General features: G+C 31.2%; 1 protein-coding gene across 4 annotated transcripts in view; it reads right to left on the reverse strand.

Moving 5' to 3' along the window:
• Nucleotides 1-4,516: 4,516 nt before the first annotated feature.
• Nucleotides 4,517-10,750, reverse strand: part of LOC117112680 — a 12,899-nt gene continuing 6,665 nt past the window's right edge. For 2 of the 4 annotated variants that reach the window (XM_033255817.1, XM_033255816.1), the window contains exons 2-5: nt 7,652-7,692; nt 6,180-6,707; nt 5,363-5,473; nt 4,517-5,112 (exon numbers count right to left, since the gene is read on the reverse strand). In XM_033255817.1, the coding sequence (XP_033111708.1) occupies nt 4,568-5,112; nt 5,363-5,473; nt 6,180-6,707; nt 7,652-7,658 (1,191 nt within the window). In that variant the 5' untranslated portion in view covers nt 7,659-7,692 and the 3' untranslated portion in view covers nt 4,517-4,567. Of the gene's footprint in view, nt 5,113-5,362; nt 5,474-6,179; nt 6,708-7,651; nt 7,693-8,912; nt 8,917-10,750 lie in introns of those variants that run through there. The other 2 variants (XM_033255819.1, XM_033255818.1) reach the window with 2 other exon arrangements.

Below are 10,750 nucleotides of genomic sequence, written 5' to 3' on the forward strand. Positions count from 1 at the left end.
ATTGTAATTGACTGAATGTATTTTTCGATATTTTATATTTTTCATTGGCACACAGTGTAAATCCAATCTGTATAATAAAGTTTAAAAACATACTTAAACTTATACCTACATTTATGCCAGGAACTCCAGACACTCGCCTGAGTAAGTAAATTGTCAATACAGTACGTGTAATTCAATATTTTTGTCTCAATAATGTATATTTTGTTTTGTTTAATAATTATTTAACAGTTTTAATCTTTGTTATGCGCAACAATAAGACGAAGAACCGGAATGAATGGCATAATGGAAGAAGTGTCAAAAAGAAGTGGAGATGACAGGGCGTGTGATATAGCTGACATTAGATGTACAAATAGAGAAACCGAATGGATAACCAGAGAAAGTAAAAGAGAACGAGGAAGACAGAAACAGAGGTTAACAGACGACCTGAGAATGACAATAAATACTGGTTTAGGAAACCATTATGGAGCAAGAGGTGGACGATTTTAGGGGTAGGCTTATGTCCAACACTGGAATGATAGACCCTGAAGTAGGTAATATTTGTTGTTCCTTTGTGATAACCTGCATGCGCTTGATAAAGCCATGACCTGGGTTTTTATGTTACATTCTTCATTGTTTTATAAATAAAGATTCGTGAGACTCACAAATTGCTATCTCAAAGTGAGTAAAATGTTGTCGAGGGATCTTTCCGTTGAGCCCCTCACCCCTCTTGGATATTGTTGTTACCGCCAATGACCATTGTTGTTTAATTTAGTATTGTTCTTCGCTTGTTTTTGTTTATCTTGTTCAAATAAATAAATGAAATTAATGCAATAGCGTAATACGTAAACACTTACTTTTGTGAAACAAAACGTGTTTATGAAACACGCGCGTATTCCTGGTCCGGTTCTGCTCTGATTGGTCATTTGTTAAGTTTTATTGACATTCCAGTAAGGACCATTAACAGTCTTGTAAGTAATACATTCTTGTAGGAGTGTTCTTTTAAACATACTCTCAAACTGGCTGGTATTATTTTTAAAGACTTTTTTAAACAAAATGTCCGTCAATCAGCGACAAATATTTGTTTGATCTGTTTCTCGTTGGAAGCTATAAATATTTTAAACTGCGCTTCACTCATCCAATATTTTTTTTAATTTTCCACAAAAACGTGGCTAAAACAAGCAATTTTGTTTGGAAAAATTACTGTACATTTCTCTTAATTATATATTTGTGACATGTTGATGATATAAGAAAAATTAATTTTCTACATAGACAAATTTTGTTAATAATCTGCAACTATTATAATATTTATATACTCTATGGTCTCTAGAGGTCAAAGGTCTTAGCCTCGCTGTCACAAAGTGATGAATTAGAAGAAGGGCTGGTAATCACCTTGAAAAGTTCAACTGATGCCTCAATTAGGCTGTGTTAAAAAAAAGAGTTGTTGCTCGGTCGGTTTTTTTTTTTTTTTTTTTACATGATAGCGCATAATGCAAAAAGGTTCTATCCGCTTCACATAGGTGTAATGTGTGTAAGTATTTGTTATTGTTATTAAGCGAGCTGCAATGTTTTGAATCATTTGAATCTTAGAGTTCTGCATTTGAAAGACCACTTAAAACATTGTTGCAGAAGTAAAGGTGGGATGTAATGCACCTGACCAGTCTGTGAGGTTGTATCATTATCCAAGAATTTTTTCTAATGCTGCCAATATTGTGTATGCTAACACACGCTGCCCAACAGTCGTTACGAACTTGTTTTGCAGCATCTTAGTGTCGAAAATAACACCTAAATTCTTGACTTCAGTAGATTTCAATTGACCTGAATGGAGCGATTTGATTCTGGAAAAAAAGGAGACTTCTGTTTTTTTATTCATTCATAAAGAGAGAGATGAATGATTATTTTCAGCCCATAATTTGACGCTCTTGATGCATGCTAAAATTTCGTTTGAGCAGATACCTATCCAATTTATTAAAGGCACAACCAACTTGGATATCATCAGCATACATGATTACTTTGCATCCATGCGACTTGATGACCTCTTAGACTGAAGAAGTGTAAATGGCAAAAACAACAGAGGTCCCAAGATAGACCCCTAAGGTCCACCACAAGAAACATGTTTCTGCTCAGATGAGATAGGCCTACCTTGCATCACCACCGACCGCTTTCAATCACTAAGATAGGATCCGATCCATTTTAGAGCGGTGCTGCCAATACCAAAATTAAATGACATGCATGCCAAAGTGGTATCATGATCTAAGGTATTGTGGACATAAAGCCACAACCGGGACACTTGACTACAAGAAGACACACAAACACGTTCTCACTTTCTTCATGAATGGCGGGACTCTTCCTCCCTCTTTATTTCTTAACTCTTTCTTCCCTATAGAGGGCGGTATTACAATTATATCATTACTCTATATCAAAGAGTATAATCGATATATTCATATCTCCACAGTATCAAAGGCAAATGAAAAATTATTGCGCAATTTGATCTCCTTTACATGAACTATTTAAATTGTTAAATTAGACCTATAACATTAAAAAAAATATATATTAAATATTATTTGATCTTTTTAAATAAGCTATTCAATATTGTTATTATTTTTCGTCCTCTTCTTTTTAGCAGACAGTATGTCTTTAAGATAGATTTAAGGGTGAAGTTAGAAGACAATATTTCTTGTGATTTCGGCCAAAATACCCAAATATACTTCGGTTTGGGTGTTAGCTTGGTGTTTTTTTTTTTTTTTTTTTTTTTAACATTGCTCTTTATTTAGCCCTTTTTTTGTTGCCCTATTGTCGAGCGCATAGAGAACTCGTTTATTTACGCTATATTAATCAATCTAATATTCTTATTATATAATGGTTGGTTTTCGAAATGTAACGAATACATAATGATTAAATAAAAGAATACACAATAATATTAATAAAATAAATTGAATGTGTCATTATCAATATACAATAGCCATCAGATATGAAATACATTAAAATATGGGATGCAAACATCACTCCCACCTTTTATTTAATCTGAACGTCTCTTACAGTATTTCTAACCTAAACTAACTAATTTCTATAGACAAATTATTATACTGAGTACTGGTAAAACTATATTCAAATATTTCTACGACCATTTATATATATTATTAAATAATTTTTGAGAGCATAACACTATTATCACACAAAATCGTTCAATATTTTAAAAACAAAATAGAATATAAAAATTCCGACACCTAGAATATAAAGAAAAATGCTAAGCATTATATAGATATTATAGCGAATGAAAAACTAAGACTAAATGTATTATATATGAACCTGTTTCATAATTATCATATTTCAATATATATTATAAAATATTGCATTACTTTTAATATAATAATTATCTAAACATCATTAAAAATAGTACATCATACTTTATAGTGACATATCTGCAAACTTTACCAGAATTTACAAACACTATTCAATAAAACTGCAAAAAAAAAAAAAAATGAAACTAAACTATATTATTATTCAGAACCTATGTACAACACTGGGTTTCGTAAGTGGTTGGTGATTGATGGATGGGTCATAGCAAATATACTTAGGATGACCTGAACTAATAAGGGAACAAATAGGAGGAATAAGGAATATAATTCGGCTGAAAATGGCACGAAACTGTTAAAAGTTTTTGACTCCCTATAGTCAAACGAAAAAGGATGATAATATCTACGAAAGCCTATTAGGGTCACTGATATACGTGTGTCGTAATTACGACATAAAAATATATATTTCAGTGGCCCCAATAGGCAATAAATTGAGCAACTAAAATAACTGAGTATACCCCACCTCTGTAGCATGTTTATTATATCTACAAAAGCCTATTAAGGTTACTGAAATATACATATTTTTTATGTCGTAGTTACTTCATATTAAGTCGTAATTACGACTTATTATGTCGTAATTATTACTTATGAAAAGAAGAAATGTTTGATCAAACAATGCGTCTGATGATGATGGTGATGATGATGATGGTGATAATAATAATGACGACGACGAAGACAGTGACGATGATGATGATGGTAATGGTGGTGATGGTGTTGGTGATGATGAGATAATGTTGATAATGATGATGATGATGATGATAATAATAAATAATAATAATGATGATGATGATGGTGATGATGATGATGATAATGGTGCTGATGATAATAATATAATTTTTATGGTGATCAATGATTTGAGATACATAATTATGATTATCATCATGATAAAGTATGGTAATGATGATGATGATGATGATGCGTCTGTCAATGATGTTGATCATGACGAGAGGCACGTTCCGAATGTTTGAATTTTGCAGAACATGTCTGTTATGTAATAAGGCGGCTTAATTATGCGTTCCTAATATCCATTAACGTTTAGTACCGCTGCCCAAATTTAATGCATCACAGCCCGTTATAGTCTAATTCTTAAGCATACTATTTTCTTTTAACTTAAAATTAGTTGTTGTTTGTTTTTGTTTCTGTTTTTTGGTTTTTTTTTTTCTGCAGTACTATTGTTTTTTTGGTTTTTTTTCTTTTTAAATAAAATAATTGTCATTGTTTCGTTAGGTTTCATTTTAATATGTGTTCAGTGCTTGGGCTTCAGCTATCATACCATTGTCCATAATTTTGTTAACGAAAGCTTGTTTAACATGTAGATCCTCAGTAAGAATATGCCTCTTTTCCAATTGAAATATTAAACACCACTGATCCTTTAGTTCGGGAACATGAAGATCAAACAGGTAACCAATGCGTTCTTTGTTACTTGTGCCTATTACCTTGCCAAATTCGAGCAAATTTCGTCGATGTTTCGAAAAACTATTGATTTCAACTTGATTTAATCCGGGAAATGTCGGTATCGATTCTTTGATCTTTGGTTCTACACCACTTTGGCCACCCAATACAACGGTTTCGATGATGACATCGACGTTTGATTGGCTGATAAGCCCACTGCCTTTAAGAAGCTGAAAGAGAGAACGTGGCTGGTTTTGCTCCTCCATCAGTGATACAGGAATAACTTTAAATTCGCTAAGTATTACTTTTAACATATTCACGTTTCCATAGTGTTCCCACCACGAGGACACGTTTCCGAGCAGTTGATTGAATTCCAATGAAGACAGTTCTTTAAAGAAATTATTGAATAAAATGAACATTAATATTTATCATATACTATTTTGAATTAAATTATATTTATCACTCCACTCTATGGCTCAGACATCTCAGTAAAAGACTGAATAGTATTATTATTATTATTATCATTTGCTTACGGTAGCTCACATTTGTATTCAGCAGGTTGAATTTTAAATGAATATAGAAATGTTCTAATAATACCAATTTCAGTTTGACTAGATATGGAGATATCTGAAACTAACCTGTCATTCGGTACGCTTCTTGAATATGTGGAGAACCCACAGGTCTAGTCCTATAAACCAAAGCCGGGGATGTAAAGTTTGTCCCCAAAGCTGATGGTGTGTTTGCAATATCTATGAGAGATGTGTATAAGAGACAGTTATTATACTGAGTACTGGTAAAACTATATTCAAATATTTCTACGACCATTTATATATATTATTAAATAATTTTTGAGAGAGAAATAATACCTTAAGACGAAAATACTGCCGCTAAGGGGAAATTTTAACGACGTTAAGGAGAAATATAGACAAAGGATTTTTCACCCTATGAGTTAGTTAGGAGTAGTATATATATATATATTTATATATATTTATATATATATTTATATACATATATATATATATATATTTATATATATACATATATATATATATATTTATATATTGTTTAATGTGCTACACAGCAACTTGATTAGAATATCATTTACTATAATTTCCCAGCTGCAACCTATAAGCTTTTCTAGCATGTCCACAGCTCCAATGTGTGTCAGCGTTTCAGTCAGTTGAATGAGAGAAAGTTAACGATGGGTTACAACTGCACGATATCTTATAGACCTCTGTGGGCCTAATGGATTGGGTATGATACGTGCCTTGACAGCAAGAAAAAACGTCTTTGAACTATGCTTGATACGATTATTACAACATGTTCACTGTTATTTATCAATTTGTTATATGTATAGACATAGCTGTATTATTTACAGTTATATTTATTAAAGTATGGACCACTGGATATGCATCAAATCAAAAAGGCAACGAGATTAGAACAGAATTACTGTACCTTCTTTTAATGCATTTAACGCCAGGCGGAGATTAAGTGCTTCTAATGATTGATAGAAATCTGTCATGTCTTCTTTGATTTTTAGATTCTTTTCTAGATCAATAATCATAGTCCACGCGTCTTCATATTCCTTACAAGGTGTGTTATATAATCCGTCAATCTGCCTCACATCTGCTGGCGTGAGTGCCATCCCAAATTTCATTAGCTTTTGTCTGTGAGATGTGAATTTTGTTGAAATTAATCCTTCCCTAATATCCGGGAATGATGGAAAAGTCTCTTGGATTTTCCTTTGAAGAGCATAATGTTTAGTTACGGTAATAGTGTCACAAATGATAGTCAAGTCTCTTGGACTCAAACGATTAGATCGAACTAAATCATTCAACAAGTCCATCGTGTTTCTTATATTTGCCAATTTCCCAACTCCAACATGCTCTCTGAACAACACTTTCAACATAGTAAGACATCTGTTTTCGTCATACCATTTTGAGAAAACCATTTTTAGAACATTGAATCTCATATCCGACAATTCTATGAAAAAAATAAATTACACTACCATTTTTTCTTTTTTTTATATTATCATTATCATCTTGTGTACATGCTTCCAAAAGAATTTCTTATGAACATACGTTCGAACCATGGTATCATGAAATACATGTTACCTTGTGTCAAATCATACGTACACTCCATTATGAATTATGAAATACGTCACATCATATTTTTCTGATATATGAATATTTTTTCTCTTGTGTGTGAGCATCCCACCTTCATTTCTAATAGGTTAATCAATAATATAATATAACGAAATGTTTTCGAATCAGAAGCTGATGAAACCAGCATTACCCCAACAATCAAACAAATGAAAAAAGTATATCAATGGTTACATTACATTGTTAATAGCTTTAACAACAATATTTAACTGTAATAATTTCAATCGTATTTGTTTATGTTTTATATTTTATATTTTAATTAAAGTTAAATTTAGAACTCTGACCAATACACAGAAGATATAATCCATAAAATGTCATTAAACAATCAATCAATTATACATCAAAAACGTTAATTTTTTTAAATTCTATCAGTTACGGTATGTCCGGTAAATAATAATATTCATATTATACGGTATTTATTTTTCATGTTTCCTTTTTTGTTCTTTTTTATCATCCTTATGTTTATGACATTTAAATTTATATTTACATTGTATATTTATTTCGTTTTTTTTTTATTTAATAAGATTTGTTCCAAAAAATGAAGCAAATTTAGACCAAACTGAAGCATTTTTTTAATCATAAAAACAAGGTATCATAACAACATTTTGAACTTGATTTGGAAATTATTCATGGGATTCACTGGGCTCATCGTTCTCTAATACTATGAATGCCGTGTTATTAAATAAATTAAATACATAACTTTGAATACTCTCATATTAAATACAAATATACATATACATGTAATTCAATTTCCATTTTCTTTACCTTCCATTTTCTCTGTTTATTTCTTCCAATTTCATTGATTTCTGAAAGAAAAATATATCGTTTATTTAATGAAAAGCTGTAAATATGGTAATATATAATGAAAAAAACTCTTCATCAACCATTAAAATTGGGGTTTTTTTTATTGGGGTTTTTTATAATTATAATATCACATTAAATTTTAAATGAAGTAAGTTGAAAAAAGGCAAGTGCATGCTTATTGATGTCAACATCATAAAATCAAAGCAATATATAAAATAAAATAAACGCTTTATCAATAGCAATAGCACTAATTATAGTAATAAGTTAATAACATTAAGCTGCATGGTTAATGAACAGTTAGATAATTTCTTAAACTTAGTTAAATCAGAGAACATGTTCGTCATAGATGTGATATAATCAGTTTTCTTCATTATTGCAACACCATTTCCTTTATCAGGTTTAAGAATATGTGACAGAAGATACATTCTGCTGCAGTAAAAGTTGTTTTTTTTTTAATTTTGTTTTTAATTTGGTTTTGAAAGAATTTCTAGTACCAGTGGAGTAGTGTTAATTGAAAAATATTTAATTAAATCTTATGGCAAATTATATCATGTAATAATTAAACAATTACAAACAGATACATGAGTAACTTCAAAAATATCCAGAGGTGACGGAACTAGGGGGGTGCTGTGTTATGGAGAGTAATATGTGACCGGAAATGGTCTGCAGTCAGTTGGTTGTTACCATGCGCCAGTGATGTTGGAGTATATAGTACAGCAATATGAAACTATTATGTAGGCCTAATGAATGAATAAAGTTCGGAGTTTGTCGGGTAGTGAAATGATTATTTTACATTTTAAGTGCTCCCTAAATTCATAAGTGTAAGCTAAATTACGGTGATTAATTTAATTAGCAAAGATATGGAGACAACTATTTCGAATCCCTCTTTCCAAGAGGGGATGCAAATGCTTTGTGAAAATGAGTACGCCGCGGTACTCATTTTCACAAAGAAATACACACAACTGGTTAGCTAACAATTATGTCAATGTTACATGAACACCTGGGAAGGAAGGTGCAATCACGTTGTTACCTAGCAAACGTCTGTACTGTATGGGGGAGGGGCTGCTGATGTACTGTGTATCGGGGGACGATGAGGCATAAGACTAGGCCTAGGCCTAACTAAGACAGTGGAATTATATGTGATAGAAATTACACTTTCGGAAGAAATAACTTAAAATAAGAAAAAAAAAAATAACTAAGAATAATTCATTTGCAGATGTACCTTATTTAAGTATATTTATATATATTAAGTATACAATGCTAACAATGCGGCTCTTGTAGCCATGGCTTGGGAAAGGCATCCATGTGCAAAGCAGTGGTGTTTGTTTATCCATGAAAAAAGCACGCCGGGAAAAGGTGACGTATCTAGCTTATGACGTATGCATGCTAACTATTGTGAGTGTGGCGTCACCAAAAAATGAATATTTTCTATTATAACCAAAATATTAATAACTACAAAGTTTATGGGCGTAAATTCCCTTAATATGAATGAAGGGTTGCTCAATCTCCTTGCCATACAAATTACAGCTCCCACTGACGTCTCAGTTTAGAAATACGGGTAGCTGACGTTTATCTCGCAAATCTGACTACGAAACCATATCCAAATTTCACGTTCCACTTTTGATCCCGAGTTGTGCTTCACACTCGCCGCTGAGGGCGGCGTTCCGGGAACAAATGAATGAGAAGTAATATCACTAATTGCTCTCATTTTCAATTTAATTCAATTTCAATTTCAATTTATTCAGATCACAAATGACAGTAACAAGACTGAATTGCTTGTGATTTACAGTTTAAAATGTATAAAAATTGCTAAAAAGTACAATTAAACAGCAAAATACAGATAAAAGACAGCAAAATACAATAAAATGACATCAAAAATTCTTTAGAAAAGACGTTAATGGTACAAAGCGTTTCAAAAATCAAGAAGCAGATTTAGAAATAAAAACAGAAAAACCAAGTAATTTTTCTGTTGATTTTGATCAACTTTCATTGTTATTACAGTAGTCAAATATGCTGTAAGCCTAAATAGAACTCAGAACTCTAACCACAACGTGATATGTTGTATAAATGACTTGTATTGTATTATTGTGTGGGAGTAAATATAAATCAGGTTTTTGTCCATGATGAGTAAAAAAAAAAAAATATCAGCTTGTGACACCTCCTGAATGTGTTTATTATTGAAGGACAATACTCATCCAGTAGTATTTTTCCGGCCTTTGCAATATGAGGAAATATAATGATGAAATTTGCTTTGTTTGGAAGGATTACTGCTGGATATTAACCTAATGTTCATGCACCAATTTTAATCTTTTTGTGTTTGGTTTTGTTTTTGTTTTTTTTTTGTTCATACAGTATGTGTAAATAGTATTTTAATGTTCGGTTGGTTTATTAGTCTATGTTTGCGAAGCCCAATAACCTGATAAAAAAGGATTAGGTTATAAAACATAAGCCTACGATTTTACTAAAACTGTTTAGGCGTAGCTGAACCTTGGTTGTAAATAAGCGACAAATCACCGTGCTAAATAAGGAACATTCTGTGTTATAAATTATTTCGTGTGTTGCATTTGAATAACAAGTAGTTCAAACTTTTGTCGATTCGTCTAAACTTATTATTTTATGATATTTAAAACGAGATACAGGAAATAGGAATGTAAAATGCTCCTTGTGATAAGAGGCCTAATTATAGGAAGGTATTCCAGCTTTTATTTTTTTTTAATCAAATTTGCAAATTATTATTATTATTATTATTTAGTTTTAATAGTCTGTCTGTTGTAAAGCCACCTTTTATTTCTCAATCAATTATTTTTGTTTAAAATATGTATGACGCATATTTTATATGACACATTTATGACATATACCTAAACCTGGGTTGGCTAAGGCACTACATGAATAATATATTTCTATTTTAGAACAATTTGAATTAATAAAATAAATAGCTATTCCTTTACTTTAAGAAGATGACATTCATAATACCAAGGCATCTCAAATTCATTTAGATATGTATTTTCATTATTTTTAAAAATCAAAACAATTGGTTGTAAATAAGCGACAAATCAACGT

Source organism: Anneissia japonica, unplaced genomic scaffold, assembly GCF_011630105.1.
Source record: "Anneissia japonica isolate Jap-2015-1 unplaced genomic scaffold, ASM1163010v1 scaffold288053_len460827_cov147, whole genome shotgun sequence".
Lineage (NCBI taxonomy): Eukaryota > Metazoa > Echinodermata > Crinoidea > Comatulida > Comatulidae > Anneissia > Anneissia japonica.